General features: G+C 37.0%; 1 protein-coding gene across 1 annotated transcript; it reads left to right on the forward strand.

Moving 5' to 3' along the window:
- Nucleotides 1-886: 886 nt before the first annotated feature.
- On the forward strand, nucleotides 887-2,474 carry LOC105225878 (uncharacterized). The gene is made up of 2 exons (XM_011204546.4): nucleotides 887-2,042; nucleotides 2,193-2,474. The coding sequence occupies exons 1-2, from the start codon at nucleotides 1,805-1,807 to the stop codon at nucleotides 2,234-2,236; spliced, it is 282 nt and encodes a 93-aa protein (XP_011202848.1). The 5' UTR covers nucleotides 887-1,804; the 3' UTR covers nucleotides 2,237-2,474.
- Nucleotides 2,475-20,592: the final 18,118 nt, after the last annotated feature.

The raw sequence follows: 20,592 nt of genomic DNA on the forward strand, positions 1-20,592 counted from the left end.
AAAATAGTATAAAAAAATTGGATTGTGGCAATACTCAGTGTATCACTTTTGAAGGCAATTACGCTGAATAAGAAAGAAGAATTTTGCCAAAAAAATGTGCCGGGATCTTTCAATTGACCTGTTATCTAGTAAGAGTTATACGAGTTGTTTTAAAAAAATCATGAGAATTTTCGGTTCTTAAAAAAATTATTTATTCATTTGTCCACATTAATGTGGTGGCCTTTAAAATAGTCTCCATGCGATATTATGCACCCAGCGCTTCTTGCAATCGGCGAAACATTTCCGAAACCCGATTTTTGGGATAGCGTTTAGCTCTTTCAGCGATTTTCATCTATGCTTTTAAAACGACTACCCTTAACTGTAATGTTTGGTAATAGGGAACAACCCTGGGGTATATTGGTTTTTACCAAGAATTCACGAACAAGCAACGAAGTGTGAGCTTTTTAATAAACGAAATTTGACAAGCTCATAAAAACACGTCTAACTTTAGAGGCTGCTACAGACAAAGTAAAATATATTTAGTAAAGAATACAGCTGAAAATATATTGTACTTAAGGGGTATGTATAACAACATAATAAACCCAATATGTTGATAATCTCTCCAAATGCGTGTAATTTTAATTTAAAAAATACCGGTATTTTTAACTAACCTCGTATAGGTAGGGTGAAAAATGAAAGGCTTCTTAAAAATGTAGCGAATAAACATTCTAAAATTATTCGCCTTTTAGGGTACAACATAACACTGTGTCTTGGCGTGGCTGTTTAAGTTCTGAGTGATTATGATGCAAGCTCATTGTTGTCGGTTATACGAGTAACTATACCGCTTGTGAAGGTGGGTAACTGTGCGCACAGATACTAGAAACTACCTTGCTCTATGACGGCGGTGAGTGAACGTCTGACAGTCGTTTGCGGAAGTAGAATAAGTGCAGCGGTGCAACAGTGATGAGCTTGACTAACTGTATAAAAACCTATAAAATTGTCCGTATTAAAAAAAAAAAAGAAATGAAAAAAATTGCTAAGTAGTTCATAATAGTAAATGCAAAAGAGGCGAGCAAATAGACAGACTCGACAAGGCGAGCAATTGTTGGCAGGCGGAAAACAGCTAGTACAACGAAATCGCAACAAACACACAAATGCGGCGAGCAATAAGTGCAACAACAAATACGACAGCAACTGATTGTGACTGACAATTGTTTATCACAACCACAAAAGGTGCTTATTTGCTTGTTTAAGCAGAGCCGCTGCCCAACTGATTTCACTAAGTGCTGTTTTTTCAACGCGTTTAAAAAAATTTTCAAATTGAGCGAGTGCATGAAAAGCGGTCGATAAATTAGCAGCGTAACTGTGGAAAATTTAAATATTTAAGTGCTGCTAATAGAGCCGGACAATAACAAGAGTAAGAGCGTAAATAAGTTCAGCGAAAATTCGTGCGCGACGCGCCGTGACTTTGAGCAGCATTAGGGACGCCGCGGAGCACGCACCGCCAGCAAGCGACTGACTCACAGCCAACGGCGAACGCGCGACGCTGGCGCAACTAAGCTCAATACATTTCACATCATAACGCTTCAGTTTGGTTCAGTTCAGCTCAGCTATGCTTGGTGCGCGCTCCACTCGTGTGCGTTTCAAGCTCACGCGCGCTTGTCAAACGGTCAGCCTAGTTCGATGGCTTAGCGCTTAGATAACGTTCACGTAGAAATAAAAATAAGTCTCAGAATCGAGGTGTTGCGAATACCGCTACTTTACGCTATTTTCGGACTGTGCGCGCTATCGTCTCAGTGTTCTAATCGGCTCCAACGGCGTGTCAATGTTCGCGCCGTGCAAAGCGCCTTGGTGTCGCCTTGCCATTTGGCTAATAGTCGGTGTTATTGTGTTGCTGCTGGTTCTGGTGCTCATCGCTCTGGCCATTTTCGGCAGTCACCCGTGCGCAGGCGCTCTAGATGGCTGCGACGCGTTCAAAGCGATTTGCGCTTCATATAACGGCGATCATCAGTTCTTCTACAGCCACTGTGATATGCTGCGGGAGAATTGCCTGACCGGCAGCGGTGAGTACTTGCATACGAAGCTTTCGAACGCCTTCTAACTTAATATTTTTTTGTCTCTTCCCTTTTTTATTCTCTTTTGGCACGGTTTCGCATGTTATGATGACTAATTATGTTTCGTCGCAAAATATTTGCATTCGAGTTTGTTTACAGATTGGCAACGCGATCACTACAATCACTGCAATGTAAATCATTAGTCGAAACTCAGTGTTCGATTCATGTAAAAATAAGTTGAGTAGTAATTAGCTGAAGTATGTTAATTGATAATTATGACAAAATACCAATGTGCTCATTCCAAAGACTACATTCTGTTTAAGCGATAATTTTTAAAAATTTATTTGTATTATAGTTTGATATTTTATTCTATAGGAATTTTAGTTATTATATTCATAATTATTTACAAAAATACCAAAAGAAGTATGTTAATTAATAGTTATTGCTTTTGATTAAGAAACATAAAGTTATTAAAATATATTGATTCCATACTGTATAAAACGTATTAATTTTTTTTATAAGGCGATAAGTACCTTATCTTTGAAAAAACAGGGTATTCCGTTTCGAAGTTTCCTACTTTTTTAAATAAAAAAAACATAGATACTTCAAATTTCTTGGGGAATGATTATTATTAGGTCGAGTCCAGAGTCCGAGTTGAATCCAATTTTCCATGACTCCTTCGAGTATTTCGACTGGTAACTGGCGAACGACACGCGTGATATTTGCTACAAGGCTCGAATCGATAGACTTAAGACATTACATATATCCAAAGGAAAAAGTCTAACGGTGACTTGGTGACCAACCGACCTGCCCAAAACGTGAAATCATCTGCTCACCGAATTGTTCTCTCAATAAATCTACTGACTGACGCGATGTGTGGAAAGTGGTGCCGTTTAGGTGAAAGCAAATGTCGCCGAGATCACAAGCTTCAATTTCCAGCATCAAAGAGTCGGTTATCATGGCGTGATAACAGTCACTATTAACGATTACGTTCTCACCGGTTCACCTTCAAACCGTTGTTTTTTCTGCATAAAGTGGCAGCTCTTGAATCGCTACAGGATACTGTTCATTACAAATGCGGCAATTTGCTTTGTAAATACTTCTTGAGGTAGAAATGGTCCTCATCGCTGAACAAAATGTGGTTCGAAAACTTTGGATATTCTTGGAGCTTTGACCCGATTGGCTGCTATATTTTCTTCACTACGTTCTCGACGAGGTCTGTTCTGTCAATTGTTATCCAATAATGAATGGTTGGTCTCAAGATTGGTGATAGTCTTGCGAATAGTACGCTCATTATGTTGACCATAAGTTGAGCGAAGCGCGCGAAACACATTCGTACAAAACATGAATTTTCGTAATGGAGTTGAACGATTTGTAAAGGTTGCTCAGGCTATTGAAAAAAGTACGTCTACTTGGATCACCCGTTTTATGTCAAATATTAAAACGATTAGACGCCGCGATATGTCTTCCTGCATTTTACATTGAACGGTTAAGATATTAGGTAGTTTTCGGTCAAAAAGTTTCTTCAATAATCGAAATGACGACGTCTGGAGCCTGCTGCTGAGCCGCACTGAACCACTTTAAGAACAAAAAAGTTGACAGTTTTATGACTGACTACTAGAGATGCTATTAGAGGCTATGCTTTTTTAAATAGCTAAGATATTACAGTTACAGTGAGTGACATCTTGAGAATTCAACAAATTAAAAATAAGAAGAATTACAAATTTAACATAAAAGAATGTTTTTATTCCATAAAATTGTTAGTTTCATATTTAACTCTTGGACTCGAGAATCTTCTTTGTGACTGTGACGTAGATTAAGAAACGATGAACCGTCGACCTTAAAAGCATTAAAGCAAAATGTTGAGAGACCAATAGCTGTTAATCTCTATTTGTAACAAAAGGCGACGGAAAATTGTGTTCAAGAGCAGATCGTCTATCTAGATCTAAGGAACCATAGGAAGCAATGTGTCTTTCTCTCATAGAAACGATACGAACTTTTCAGACATCCTCATATACATAATATCAAGATGTTGACCTACCACAAAATGTTTGCATTTTTGAAAACTGATGAGCAATTTTATTTCTCAAGAACTATTTATTGTCTTACATGACATGAAAACACGATCTTCTCATGAGCAATGCAATGCGCGAATATTAATGGAAATTCATGAGTAAAAAGTTTTCTGAATGACTCATTTATGAAAAGAACGTGTTTTATTGCATTTAACAAGTTTGCTGTAATAAGAGTACTGACTTAGCAAGAGGACAATCACCTGGCGATTACGACAGTGCGTCACAACATTGTGCAGACCTTGAAGAGAGCGTATTACTAGCGTACTTAGTGACGTGTGTACACAGTTGCTGTGCCGCTTTGAATGAATGAACCGCTGAATGAATGGCGTTCGAGCGCGTATTTACTGTTTACTACGAGCGAACTGGGTCTCTCGCAAACTACTTCTTTCTCCTCTCTATTTTTAACGAGCGGAGCACGCTTTTACAATAAAAATTTTATTATATCATATACTTACTATACTTACTTGCTTATGACTGCGGTTCGCATAGAAGGCATAAGCAATAAAACGTGACAAATTGTTGGATAAAATATAATTACCGCTATGTTGCTTTAATTTTGATATGCCAAAAAACCAGTCGCTAGTTAAACGCTTGTTTATTTCACTTTTTGTATGGTTTCACTTACTCTGCGCTTAATTATGACTTGTGACGGCACATTTTTAGGCAATTTGAAAGCAAGTTAAAGTATTAAAGTTGTTCACTTGTCATTCACTTCAGTCGTTGCCTTGTTTATTGACAATTTATAAGAAAGCTTTGTTTAAATTTTTATTATGTTCAAGTACATTTGCTTTGCTTTAGTCTTTTTGCTGCCGCACAAAGAAAAACCTGTGCAAATATTTCGCTGAAATTCCATTGAAGTTTGGAAAGAAATGCTTGAAATATTATGGACGCGCATACTTCTGTATATCTATATACGTATATGTAAGTATATCTGTATAGATATACAAACATATGTAAATTTATCGTATATGTTCAGCAATTTATACATCAAACCTAGTTTGTCCAGTTAAAAAGAAAAATTAACTGAAATGAACATAAAATTTGTTCTTTCTTTACTTGCAGCAACTGCTGTTGCAATGCTAATTGTGTGCAACGTCAACTTGAGGTAAAGAATTAATTTATGTTTTTGTTTAGTAAATCAACAACTAAGTGAATGATATAACAAATTTTGGAAAAGCCTTACAAATTACAAGAATCAATGCAGGTTGCTTAGAATTAAAATTTCTGCTTATGTATGTACATATACGTATTTAGAATATATATTTATTCTATATGTGTGTATTTTTTGGATATACATACATATCTGCAGTTGTAAGCTTCTACACATGAGCCAATTCGGCCAAACTTTTCGCTGCAGCTTTATATACAATATATAATATACTACTACTAGTAAGACTTTGTTTAAAACTTTAAAATTTTTAAATTATTCTTAGAAATCTATGTCGTCTCTCGTAAAGTAATTCCCTTTGGCCTCAATACAGTTGTGCAAAAGATGTTTTCAATTCCTAAAACAGAGGTTAAAGTCAATTTTCGAAATAGCCTTCAATGCGCGTAGCGATTCCCGCTTAATGTCTTCAATTTACTCAAAATGGATTATCCGGAGCGGTCGTTTGAGTTTGCTGAAAAGCCACACAGAGCACACACGGAGCTAAATCAGGGGAATATGGTAGTTGCGAAGCGTTATTGGTTGAAATTTTGGCGAAGGTCCATTATCGTAGTGCAAAAATAAAGAGTTGCCGGCCATACTTCCGGCCTCTTTTTACGAAAGCTTCGCACAATTGTTGCAACAAATTCAAATAGTATGCTCTCTTTGACAGTTAGGCCAGTCGGAAGGAAATCGGAGAGCACCACACCACGATAATCGAAGAAAACTGTCAACATAATGTTGATTTTTGACTGCCTAGACGGCTTCGGCTCACCTTTGCCACAATATTGGACCGTTTAACCATCTGTTTTCGGGTCATAAGCTTAATCCAAAACTCATCGCCAGTAACAATACGTTCCATGACATTCTGGTTGTTGGAAAGCATTATAAACTGTCTTTTCAAAAATATTTAGTGATGTTGGAACCAATCGTACCTTCACTTTTTTTAGGCCCAACTGATCTTTTAAAATGTTTTTCATTAATACTTTCGATATTTCAGCGAGGCTAGTAAGAGGTCTGACTGTTAACCGTCGATTCTCAGCCTACAATTCCTATATTTTATTGACGTGTTGATCATAAGTAGATGTTGCCAGAAATGATTTTACATATATGGTAGAAATGACAAATGACTAATAACACAAAGTTTTGGCATTAAGAAAGGATAACTGTTAACAATTTGATAGACATATTAAGGTTGAAACCATGAAACCTTGAAACATTTGGCTCAAGTAAACTTTAAGGGATTACGTGGGTTTACGGGTTTAAAATAATCAATTTTATAACACCTCTAAAATATTGTCCTAAATTTTCAAGTAGATCCGAGTAGTGGTTTCGGAGATACAGCCTTGAGAACTTGAACTTTAAACTCGTTTTTCTCGAAACTGTGGCTTTGAAGTCGATTGGCAATATTTTCGGAGAACTTCTGAACCGATCTTCATGAAATTTTACACCTGTTTTTGAGAAACAATTCTTAAAGATTTGGTCTAAGAACTTTTTTTACGATTAAGGAGTTATCCTGTCAATGCGGGCGCATATTTTTTCCGAGGGGTCACCGGAAATGTCGTCCTTTCACACCTCTCCTTTAGATTTTTTCGACTTGAAAAAAAAATCCAAAATTACGTCAAACCAAAGTCAATTCACCTTTTATATCAAATATATCAAACTTCATTGTTTGCTGGGAATGCGTCCATTTATATTCATGATTTACTTGTGATAACTTTTATTTGTGATTTATTTGCTTTACATTGATTTAGTTTATGAATTTTTGCCAAAAATTGTTTAGCTAAAAATACAAGGTAAGAATTTATTTATTTCACATTGAAACAAAACATTGCATTGTAATAGTCTTACATGTATCCATATTCATGACGCCAACAAGACAACTGTACATTGCAGCATAACATTTTTGTGGGTTTTTGTTTTAGGCAAATAAAATCAATTAAATAAATAAACGAAGGCATAATGAAAGAGAAATAGAAACTCGCACATTTGTGTAGCAATAAATATTATGGCCAGTAACAGAATTAAATAAAAACAGAATGAAAATCGATTGTAAACAACAGTCTCAAAACAAAAAATATTTCGAATATTTGAGTGATTTAACAAACTTTATTTAATAACTTTCAATGGAATCAAGGAGCCGAGCGCCAATTAATAAGGTAAGTGTTTTGAAAATTTAAAGAGAAAACTACATAGTTAGAATCAAAATATGTGTAACGGTAAACGGTAGCTATAATACTAGGTGCGTTCTTTTTCATGTCGGTGTGTGAATATTGAACAACTTTAAGAAAACACCTTGACTTTTTATTTTAGTTATTTTTCTTTTCTTTCTTTCTGAGAAAACCACTTGACCTTTTCAGTTTGGTTCATTTCGATTTCTTTAGGCTACTTTTTTAAGAGCTAACATCATCCCAAACCTCACATTTATCGATCACAATCAAAAGAGCTATTTTTTCTATACTTTTCACTTCTTTTTCAATCAACTTGAACGATATTGCAGTGATTTCGGCGCCAACGCTTACATTAAGCTCGGCAGTGATCTGCTAATTGATAACATTCAAAATTCATCGATATTAATTTTCATCGACTGCTTCGATTTCAATTGAAAAAGTATGGTCCAATGATGGCTTACTTCGTTATCTCGGTTATAAAACGGCGTTGCTTCATATTGAATGGATATTTTTGGACTAATTTTCGCTCTTTAACAGCGCAGTGAATTTGTTTTTAGAAATTATGCGTAAGCAATGGCGCACCCTGTATGTGTGTAGAAATATTTACCAGCAGTTATCTTACCATGTTTAAGCAAACAAAGGTTGGCAACTGAAAAAGGCAAATAATGGCAGACAATGGCATTGGTTGTGATAGCGTCAACGCAAAGATAAGTGCCAAATATTGATCTAATATATATAATTATTGTTACTTATACATACTTTTATGTAATACATAGGTAAACAAGTACTTATATTTGCTTAATTCTTAATGTGGAGCCTTATCAAGAGTATTTGCTTTTCAAAAAGATCCACTCGAAGTATTTTTTACACCTGTATATGAACAATTAAAGAGCTGTTGAGGTAGTATTGTAGATGGTAATGCGGCTTTAAGTAGCTTAAAGAGGTGTAAGTTTCGGAATACCTTATTATTGATTTGATACCAAGTACTTCTGCCATTTTGATAAAAGAAATTTAAAACAGATACAGTTTTTATTTTTACTAAATCTATAGACTTCTTAGGAAATATTATATTGAATTGTCGTAATGATTCAGCAATTTATAACAGTGTTAGCATAACAGTTATATCAATTTAGAAGACTGCTTAGTAAGCAAAAGTAGCCCTTCGTCTTTTTCTTTATTTGCATGCAAACACACACAGCACATACGCTCCATCTAATGCCAAGGATCCATAAATCTTTCGCAGCACCTTGTCTCGAAAACTGATAACTGATGCGTCTCCACCGTATAGCAGGACGGGGATGATAGGTGACTTGTAGAGTTTGGTTTTTGTTCGTCGATAGAGAACTTTTCTTTTCAATTGGCTACTCAGTCCAAAGTAGCATCTGTTGGCAAGAGTTATTCTGTGTTTGATTTCGGAGTTGACATTATTGTTGGTGTTGATACTGGTGCCAAGATAGACGGAATTATCTACGACTTCGAAGTTATGGCTATCAACAATGACGTAGGAGCCTAGTCGCGACTGCGACGACTATTTGTTTGATGACAGGAGATATTTCGACTTTTCCTCTTTCATTACCAAACCAATTTGCTTCGCTTCCTTATCCAGTCTGAAGAAAGCACAACTAACGGCGCGGACGTTGAGGCCGAACTACTAATTGGAGTACAAAAGAAGCTTACCAATTGGGTCCCGAAAACATCGACTAAAGTAATTAATTAGTAATAAAAGGTAATACTAATTTATAAAGTTTTGTATTATAATGCGGCATTTTAGGTACTCCAAACTTTCTTTATGTCACTCTCTATTGAACGCTTCAACAGCCTCCTCAGGTACCGAAAAACGTTGACCTGATACTTTAAGTCAAAACTATAAGATTTATGACAAATTAAATCGATGCTTTGAGTGCTCAGAAATGCAGTTGTTTCAGTCAATGTTTGAGAGCACGCACTGCCTTGGTAAAGAGGGATCTTTATACGGCGATTGGTTTTCCTGATTTCTTGAAAGACAACTGATAAAAAATTTGTAGGATACCGCTCCGAAATTACTGTTAAGCGTTGCTCTAGTGGTATGTTAAGTGCGCGAACAACTTTAGTTGGATTCGTTTCATATGGAAACAACCATACGCCTAAATCCACAAATGATCACCTGTTTACGATTTCATAGACTTTTTTCAGAACACCGCTATCGTTTTTTTTTAGCATTTCTCTCGACAAATCGACAGGAGCCTCTTTTGAGTACTTGACAAATTGTGTGGGATGCAACGTCAACAACTTTTACAGTCAAATTTTCAAACAGTATTGAGTGTAGGCAGGTCCCACTATTGCCTATTGTTATGTCTATACCACGATAGGTTACACATATGATGATCATGATATCAGCTTGCTTAGTGTTCGGAACAGCAACTGAATTTGGACAATTTTTACGAAACCCATCTTGGAATGATCTACGGAATCAATCGAATTCTCCATACCATCGCTAAACACTGGTCTTTGATAAAGCTTCATCGCTAAAAATAAACTGAGTTCATCCATGAACTTTTACTGAGGTAATCCACGTCGAAAAATCATAAAAAATAATCGCGGGAAAATGTTCGTGATTTATTTCCATTTTTTGCCGAGCTGAATATTTTAAGTTACTGTACACGACACAAATAGCACTCGTATGTCTAAACGTTCTGAGTATGTATAACATCAAAAGTGACAGACGTCACTATAAAGTTGTAAGTTCTTGTTGCAACATAAGGGTTGCCAAATCCCGAAATATGAAACAGTACCTGCGTAATAATAACTTTTCGCCTTTCAGCCAATAGTGCTTTCCTATTTTAATTAAAACTTTTCCACTCGAATCAGAATTCAAACCAAACTAAATAAAATCGGAAAGACCGATGCTTTGGCGCATACTCAAATAGAGTGGCAAGTTATAAATACTTTACTAGCAACGAGAGCACTGCAAAAACGGAAACCAAAAGAAAAAGGTGTACAGCCAAGGCAATCGTCCGGCAGATAGTGAAATACCAGCAAGTAGCAGATACAGACAGACAGACAACCACATATTTCGTACTTCCACGGCCAACTGGAATTCAATATCTCCGTTGGCAATAAATTAATTTTCAACACCTCTTTTCAAGTGCGATCAAGTGGCGCGATAAATTATTGGCGACATTCTTAGCACTTTGGACCGCACCCGGCTACCGCAAAGCTAAATGCACTTTTTCTGTGCAACAACAACAACAATATGCAACGTCATACGATAAGTGCCAATGAGGCAATTAAAAGCTAAATGAGATATTCAATGGCGCAATTGGAATACGAGATTATTTCAATAAATTAAAATTCACGCCGCGGATTATTGAGAATATTCGGTTCCATATTTATAGCATATTTAATTTCACGAGACTTTTTCTGGTGCTTACACCTGTTTTAAAAAACTTGTTCACATATTTTTTGAAAGTTAATTTGAGGTAGTTTTCTTCAAATATATATTCACATGTCTGCATGTATGTATGTATGTATGAATGGCGGGTATTTTCGAATTGTGCAGTCGAAAATTTATTGTTGGTCGTCAAAAATTGTTTGTTTCGTGTGAAGCAAATTTTTGTTGCAAATAATTACAGGCAACTGTGGTACAACACATTGCCGCTAGACGCTCTGCGCAGTCAGTGTTCCCGGCCTCGAGCAGCAAAATCTGCCAACGCTAGCCCACAGCGGCCAACCGTCGGGCAAAAATCGGTGGAAAAGTGCTTGCAGCACGTTTCGTGGCTTGCAACCAACATTCGCTGCTCACAGACACATGCACTCGTGCCTACGTAGTGGTTGTTGCATTGCCTGCCGTCGGCCGATATCATATCACATTTCACAGATGATTTATGACTATTTGCATTTAAGCTTCATTATAAAGTTTTCATATAATGTTTAACTTTTTAATTTTCGCAGACAAACTCACACCTGTGTACAGTGCATGCCAAAAATGATGTTACTAGTAGGCTTTTTACGAATAGAGAGGTTACTACATGGCTTAGTAATGTTAGCCAGTCTAGGTTCAAGAGAATTTGTACAAACTGTAGCTTTTTCAGGCCTGCCACAAGAGAGTCTAGTAGAATGAATGCCTATCTTAGTAGTTTTATACTTATTTGTAAACGTTAAACAGAATATTACTTTTAGGACCACTGCTCGAAATAATATTACTGAAAAGTTATTTCGAAAGTTCATAAGTATCGCAAATGTGTACTTAAATCAGCGCCTTTGAAAACCCTCTTTCAACATAAGCCGAATATTTTACGCTATTTTCGTTATTTTCAGAATCTGCTGTTAATGAAACTGATCAATATAATAACAATAGTATTTGTAACTAAAAAATAATCAAACCCTTTTTAAAGTACCCAAAGAGCCAAATTTTGTTCATCGATGAGGCCCATTTCTGGCTCAATAGGTATGTAAACAAGAAAAATTGCCGCATTTCAGACCTCTAGCGATTCAAGAGCTATCATTTGATGCAGAAAAAATAACGTTTTGGTATAGCTTGTGAGCCAGTGGAATCATCGGTAAATATCGCATCAAAATGATCCCTGTGAGATGACGACGGTTATCGCTCCATGATAACCGACTATTTGATGCTTGGGATCACCATCATGGTAAGGCACTTCCCACACATCGCATCAATCAATGGATTTATTGAGAGACCACTTTGGTAACTTGATAATTGCACGTTTTGATCCGGTTGATGTGCTACCAAGCTCGTGTGATATCACTCGGTTAGACTTTTTCCTATGGGGACCTGTTAAGTCTAAAGTCTATGCGAACAATCCCGCTTAGATTCAGATCTTGGAGCAAAACATCACACGTATAATTCGCCAGTTACCAGTTGAAATGCTGGAACAAGTCATTGAAAATTGCAGTCAACGGATGGACCATCTGAAACGTAGCTGCGGCCAGTTTTTAGAAGTGACATCCTTCTAAACATAAATGCCAAAGAATGTTCTTTCAAATTACAATAAACATTCTCCATTAAATTTGAAGTTTTTCTTTATAAAAGTAGAGAACCTCGAAATGGATAACTTTTAACTGTAATACTAACAGAAGGATCGGATTCAAGTTCTTGTGTGAAAAACTTTTTCAACTAACGAGATATCTCACTCCTTTATCTTAGGATATTGAAAGATAAACTGTTCAAATCACAGAACTATAGAATATAGCTGCCTTCAAACTGAACGGTCGGAATCAAGTTCTTGTAGCAACCTTTTGTATTTCTGAAGGGTATTTAACTCTGGTGCAACGGAAGTTTGCTTTTTTTCTTGTTCGGGTAACAGACAGAATTGTATTGAAACTGCGTAACTTCAAATGGTATATCTCACGAACCAATGATCCAATACGTGACCGTTTTATACACGTCTCTTTAGAAGGCTGGTAAGCAAACCTTTGGCTTTTTCTAACAGAACCAATATGAAAACTAAACCGAAACCTAACAAAATGACGAAATACTATACATAACCTACCGTTAGGTTTACTAATTTATTTATTTATTTTTTTGTTGAAGTGATAGAATAATAAAATAGGAATGACTTATTTGTAGATACTTCACTTGCGATATTAAACGCTTTTGCTAAATTTAGTTTGCTTTCGTGTATATTTTAGCCAAGTCATCTCTCGGTTGCTAATTTATTGCAAAATTATTTGTTGCTATTTTTAGACATTTTCAAGTGTTCTTTATCGCATGCAATTTCCATCCTACTCCATATTATTGACACATTTATCTCAGCCAATTATTTTTCACTACTCCACACAATTAGCCAGTTGACAACGGCGGTTAAATAGCCCGAGTGCACACTCACACACACACACAAAGCACTTCGCAGTTACCGAAGGCAACAAATTTATATAAAAAGGCGCAAATTGTTAAAAAATATGTTAAGGGCAAGGAATGTCGTGAGAGTCATAAATTAAATCGCAGCGGCAATAATTCACTCTGCGCTCGCATATCACATGCGTTTCCAATTAATCAGCGAATATTTACCGACAAAAAACCGAGCAGCAAAACATCAACAACAACAACAACTAAGTGCAACAAATACACTTCACCGTAGAAGCGGGGACCAGGGCACAGCAACGCCGCGAACTTGTCAACAAGTCAAAAAGCGCGGAATGAAGACGCAGCCGCCGCTGGTGTCAAGCGAGCTCAAGTCTTTCTTTGCGCCGCAGAGCACTCAATGCCATTTGTAATCACATTTAATTGTTCTTGCAACTGCAAGTTGCAACCGAAACGGGTGTAGCTGCCACTGCTGTTGCTTATGAGGCTGCAACAGCCGCGCATGTGAGCGACGAGTTGCCAATATGAGCCGCCGCAGGTGGGAGAAAGGCACCGGGGAGTGCAGACAGCATGCATGTACTTGCGCGCCGCCGTTTGTCTTGGGCAAAGCGACAGCTGACAAACGGCGGACAGAAAGAGGCTGAACGGCTGAAGGTTGAGTAGGTTTTAAATAAAATATGTTTACAAAATTACGAAAATGATGCGAAAAGGCATAAAAAGCGCGACGATTCGCCGGCCGAAGTTAGGAGTTTGGAGCACAGTGTGTTGGGTTTTAGCGCAATTTGGTTTAATTAGGTTTAATTAGACTTATGTAATTAAATTAAATTTAAATATCATCCTGAATGTAGGCTACATTTTTTTACTAGAAGATTACCAGGGGTTTGGGCACATTTTTGATTCTCTTTCACTTTTAAATTCGGATCTTAAGAAATATGTCTTTTCAAAACGACGTTTTCAGATCTTTTTACTATATATGGTAAATAGAATGTACTGAATCGTGGAGTCATTTCTTTAAACTACACTTTCATATTTCTTTAAATTTTGCTCATTTCTTACCTTAAAATTTTACACCACATATCTCCACTTTTACCCACTGTGACTCTTCTCAATTTCACTTCAATCTGTCCGACTTGATTTTGGCGTTTTTCTTGGGATCTCTGCAGCTCCAGAATTTCATCTGGATTTTTTGTTGTTGTTTTTGCACTTGATGATGTACCCAATGTTTGGCACAGCTAGTGCTGTTGTTGTTGTTGGTTGTGCCACTTTTTATGATTATTGCATTCATAAAAACACGATTTTATATGGCAAGCAAAGAGCGGCTACGAAAACTACAAAAACAAAACAAAATACAAAAACAACAAGCGAAAAATCAAATTGAGAAAACACACAGAACACCGAACAAAATCAACTTGCAACAAAATAAGACAAAGATTTCAGAAGGACGGCAACTTGAAGGAGCAGGCACGCGGCACGCGGTGGCGGTGCAGCCGACAAAAATGGCGCATAAAACAAAAAGCAGAATTTAATTCAGCATTTGTGTCGCTTATAAATTAACGCCAACAAACTGCAAGCGTGCAACAAACGCTGCTGCTCGTCATGTTACGGCAAGTAGTGCAACAAAATGCAACAACGTACGGCCGGACGGACGGACAAATGTTGCCTTAGCTGTGGCAGCGGCAGCAGCTGGCGGTAGAAGGGCTGCCTGACAGGCGGATAAGTTGCAACTTGCAACAACGCTTGTTGCAGCAAAAACCGAACATGTGGCTATGCGAGTGTATACAAGCGAGCAACATAACAGCGCCGGCTATAAGAACTATTGTTTGTTGCTTGTGAACAATTCTGCTGTGCATTTGTGTGTGTCGGTGTGTGTGTGTTGCTATGTGTCGATGTGTCTGTGCGTGCAATAAGCATGGCTACAACCAAGTGTCAACAGCAAAAGATGAATTTATTACCGACAGAAGTCGACAGGACATTGCAAATCTAAAGCAAAGGAACAACAACAACCACAACAATAACAAGTACATGCAAAAAGCAAACAACATTGCATGTCAAGCCATGCAATCGTCTCATCCACCAGCCAAATGGTGCAATCAGTTGGTGAGTCAGTGACTTAAAGTATGAATGAATGAGTAGTGCGCTTCTGCTGTGGACGTTGCGGCTGCTGCTCGTGTGGGCAGAGGCGCAGTGCGCACATTTTCAATCAGAAAGGCGGGCAAAAACTGGCAGCAGAAAGGTAGACGCTCCATTATTCGTGTCCATGCATAACCCGACGCGGCAACGGGCAGCACGGGGCGGACCAACTGACAGCCCGACATGTGTTGGTCAGGGAGTGGGCAGCAGCAGCCGGCAGAGTTATATTCACACGTGCATTTGATTGAGATTATAACAAGCGTTTGTTGTGAAGTTGGTGAAAAGTTTAGTTCAGAAAAGTTGCGACAATGCCAATGTTAGTAAGTATAAAGCATATATTCTTATTCACAATATTGTATTATATTCGTAATCTGAAACATAAAAATTATATTGTCGTCTAAACTCGAGCTTCTTAACTGCAGAGTCCTCCTTGAATGCAACTTAAATATGAAAGTTATAATAAACTCCAACGATACAACAGAAGTGAAATAGGTCTTATGAGAAGCCTTTTCAAAGGTATAAAGCTATTCTATGTTTTGTTACGGATTAGCTTAAAAGTGAGCTCTGTTAAAAAAACTTTCTCATGCAGATCAGAAACTTGAATCGAGTGGGAGAACTTCTCACTCATAAATTTCCTTAAACATTTCGGAAAATTTATAATTTTTTGAAATTGCCTATTGCATCATTACTCCAATCCAAGGCTAAACTACAACATTCAACTATACAAGGAATCTAGTTTTTTAGCCAGCAAGGTCAGATGAAATGGAGATAACATTGTTGTATTTATTAAATTTTTGGATCAATACAAACCAAAACTACAGCGATACGTAATGGACCAAAATTCACCTAAATACTTTTTCAAGCCATAAGAACAAATACTGCAACCTCAACAGAAATCTAGAAAACAAAACAAAGCATTCGTTGAGAAAATATCAATAAAATCAAAATTGGATTATTTCAACCCATATTTCATCTAATCTCAAACTCAAGTATGCTACTTGTTTCTGTCCAATTAATCTAAGGTCGCTTAAGGTTTGATTTGTTAACCTACTACTATGAGAAAAAAATATAGTAAGTTCTTCAAAATCTACGTTGTCGCCCTCAAAGTAATCCCCTTTGTCTCCAATATACTTATACCAACGTTTTTTCCAATCTTCGAAACAGATGTTGAAGTCAATATCCGGATTAGCCTTCAATGCGATTCACGTTTAATGTGTTCAATTGACTCAAAACGGTTTTCCCGGAGCGATCGTTTGAGTTCGTTGAATAGCTAGAAGTCGCGCGGAACTAAATCAGGCGAATACGGTGATCGCTAAACGATACTGGTTGAAAATTTGGCGAAAACCCCACGAAGAATCATTGAAGTATGCGACGATGCATTGTCCAGGTGCAGCACCCAAGTGTTGTCGGCCCATAATTCCGCCATCTTTTTACGAATAGCTTCGCGCAAACGACGCACAGCACTCAAATAGTACTCCTTGTTGACAGTTTGGCCTGTCGGGAGGAATTCGGTGTGCAACACACCTCGATAATCGAAGAAAACTGTCAAGATTACCTTGATTTTTGACCTACTTTTGACCTGGCTTTTTTGGCCTCCGCTCACCTTTGCCATGATATTTGGTAGATTGTTCATCTGTTTCCAAATCGAAACATCGACCCAAAGCTCATCACCAGTAATAATACGTTTTAGACATCCTGGTAGTCATAGAGCATTGTTTCACAGACGTTAACGCGACGTTGTTTTTCGAAAAAACTTTGTTATTTTGGAACCAATGGCTATTCGTAATCATTTCGCCACATTTTTAACTAATATCATGCCGCAACCACCACATTCGTCTGATTTACCTTCGTGTAACTTCTGCCTATTCAGCTAATTTACATGACCACTCCGAGGACACTGTTTTGACTCAATTGAAGATATGCTGAATCGAAGAAGGCTCTGATGGCCATCACGACGGAGGATTCTTCCAAGTGCTGTGATGACTGGAAAATTCGTTGGCATAAGTGCATTAAGGTGATTACTTTGAAGGAAATGACATGGACAAAATTCACCTTTCAATTTGATCACAGTAGTATCGATTATTAGTTGATATTGATGGTCGCCCGCGACGTGGTTCGTCGTCAACACGTTCTTGACCCTTTAAAAATTTTCAGACACCTCTAAACAAATCCCTCCTGAATTCTTAAAATTTGTCAGAAAGAATTACCTTTGGACGCCATCTTTCTTTGAATAGTATTTGCAAGTAGCAACAATTAGAGTAACCTTTTCTGCCAAGAAATTTAGATTTCACTAAACTTCGTCCACCATCTGATTTCTGGCGCTGTATATAACATATTTTCGGTCACATCATACTCGTACTATTAAATATTTCACATATTTTATTATTTCAAGGTCAATAGCTCGTCCAAATATTAATTCTGGGTATTCAGGGCTTACAAGTGAAGGTAACACTCCAGGCTGACGTGAGGTTAACAGTTCTAAATATATGGAATAATCCATGTTGAGAACACTCAACAAAAGCTTAAATCACTATTTAATATATTTTAAAGGAACTCACTCCTGCACTACACCTTAAGCGCAGATATCTCAATATTTTCGAATTTTTTCAGCCATTTTTAAGAACTGAAGTATTCAAAGTATATTCGCTGAATTATTCTTCATGTAATGATATATATTTATTGTCTTCCGTGGCTCACCTTATGGCTTTGCAACCTCGCTGGACTACCTTTACACTACTTCAGGCACAATTCTTTAATCGCAAGTTAGACTTTTTAACATTTAATAACATTTTATACCAGATATAGATATATGTATATGTATATAATTCCGAAAACATCTGCTAATATTAAAAATTTATAATAATAATTTACTTATAATTAACAGCCATTAAGTTATATTTACTTTTATATATATTTGTGCGAGTAAATTGTTGATAATACTCCACCCATTTTACAAGCTTAATTATCGGCGACCGCAACGGTCTGTCTACCCGGTGGCAAAACTGCCTTTTCCGCAAACGAAGCAAATTACAGCGAACTTCCACTGTCAACATAATTAAAAAGGATTAATCTGCGGTTTTGGCTGCGCAAAGTAACAGATTCGCACCCAAACCACCACAAGTCACACACACACACACCCATGTTGTATCAGAAAAGTAAATGTCTCTGCTGGTGGCCCTGCCTACTTATGAACAAAATTAAATTTCGATTGCTTTATTGAAAACCGCTTAAGCTATTTGGCAAACAGACACGAAACTAGGCATTTTAATTATGATGGATTATGGCATTCGAAATTAATTTATTATGTTGATTTTTTGGAACACACCACAGCAGCGATGGGTCGCTGTAAGTGCAGTTGCCATTAAATATGTATGGAAATATATTTATGCATATTTGGCACATTTTGTTGTAATCGAATTCCATGTGTGCTTGCAAAAGGTGTGCATAAGGCTTTTGTTGTTGTTTAGTAATTGCAGCGAATTTTAAGTGCAAAGTTGGAGTCAATGTATTCCTGGGTTTGTAGGTCTGCAGCGGTCAGCTGGTGTTTCACCAGGTCAAATTGAATTTTCTTACATTATATAGTATGAGGAACTGAGTCGATAGAACGTCCGTCTGGCGAAGGACATGGCTACACTTGGGATTCCCATCTGGCGCCAAACAGCGAAAAGCTGCTATTGTAACCTCGGCTATAACTGCGTAAGCGGTATCTACGCCAATAAAAAAGAGGTAGTAATGTCACTGATACGTCATGTGGTCTCTTCTAGAACAAATTTGTGGAATTAAGGTATTTTAAATACACACTATATTTCAAATTAAACTGGTATTAATGAAAATAAAATATGCTTGAATTCACTCATTTTTACTTCCGGCTTATAAATCTCCCTCTCGCTTCACACAATAAAACACCAAATAATCTCATGTATAGTATTTAAAATACAAAAAGCATTCACTATGGCTGAATACTGATAAAACATACAATATTTGGAGTAATCCAAATGCCTTCACGTGTTGCAACAAAAGTCAATGGCTATAATATATGTGCTCATTTCAGCTCATATTACTCCTAACCACACCGCACAGCTCAAATGTGCCTTTGTTGCTTACCAGCAGTAATAATTAATTATAGATTATTGCACTTCACCAATAACGGTATTATTTTCATTACAAAATCGCAAGCACAAACAGTGCTAAATGCATGCCACAATATCTTCTGAAGCTTGCTTCTTACCGTCAATAGGCATTCTCCTATACAATTAGTGCTTCCTCAGCTCATTAAATCCATAGTCTACAAGAGCACACATACACACATACTTATATGTATTAAATAACATTTAACTATGTACGAAAATATTTGTATGCATGCGAGTATTTTAATGTTAGTTCTTGTCTTGGTTGTTTTGTTTCTCGGATAACATCAATATGATTCAGCCATTCAATGCTTAGCACTGCAATTATTTACAAGCACATAATATATCAGAAACAGTGTGTGTTTGTTGTGATTGTATGTGTTCTTGTATCTATAGATCTATGGGCCAGTGGTAATTTCGCAACTCATTTGGCACATTGTTGGTTTTGTGGGGTAGTCGCAACTGGAAAATTGATCTATGTGCCACTACGAGGCTATCAATATGAATATGCGCTCCAATAGGGAGATGACTTTTCTCTGAATATATGTATATTAATTTTCTAGTACAACAAACTTCAAGAAACAGAAGAATAGCATATATTCTCGACCACTTACATTTCGACTTCCACGAGGTCCTCAAATATTCTCTTGTAAGCAGTCGATTTGGATAATATCTATAATAAAAATTAAAATGTGCTACCCTAATGTAGGCATCCAATGTGCAAGCAGTACTTTCGATTGTTCGTTGCCAAAGATAGTTCCGTAGAAACCATTAATGATTTAAGCTCTTGCTGTTGCTGTTGCTGTATGCTGCACTGCACAATTATTGGATGTGCTGCTGCTGCGCTGTCAGAAAGTGGGTCATTCAATGTTCACTCGCAAATTAATTGCTACTCAGAATTTATCGACGACATCGATATGTGTTAATTATGATAATGCCATTAAGTCACAAAAATAATATGGTGTGTGGTTGTTGTAGGGCTTGCAAAAGCCTTATTAATTTGACTGGAAATGTTATTGTATTGTTTAAGGCAGAGTGAGGTCTAAAAAGCAAGGCCTCAAAATTAAAATTAAAATTTATGTTTAAGTTTAGTCTTATGTTCAACTCTAAGT

This window comes from Bactrocera dorsalis, chromosome 4 (assembly GCF_023373825.1).
Source record: "Bactrocera dorsalis isolate Fly_Bdor chromosome 4, ASM2337382v1, whole genome shotgun sequence".
Lineage (NCBI taxonomy): Eukaryota > Metazoa > Arthropoda > Insecta > Diptera > Tephritidae > Bactrocera > Bactrocera dorsalis.

Bases quoted from the DNA above. Each gene is read 5' to 3' on its own strand.
- LOC105225878 (XM_011204546.4), top strand. From the start codon at position 1,805: ATGTTCGCGCCGTGCAAAGCGCCTTGGTGTCGCCTTGCCATTTGGCTA. The intron at 2,043-2,192 runs GTGAGTACTTGC...GTTTGTTTACAG, and splicing joins GAATTGCCTGACCGGCAGCG to ATTGGCAACGCGATCACTAC.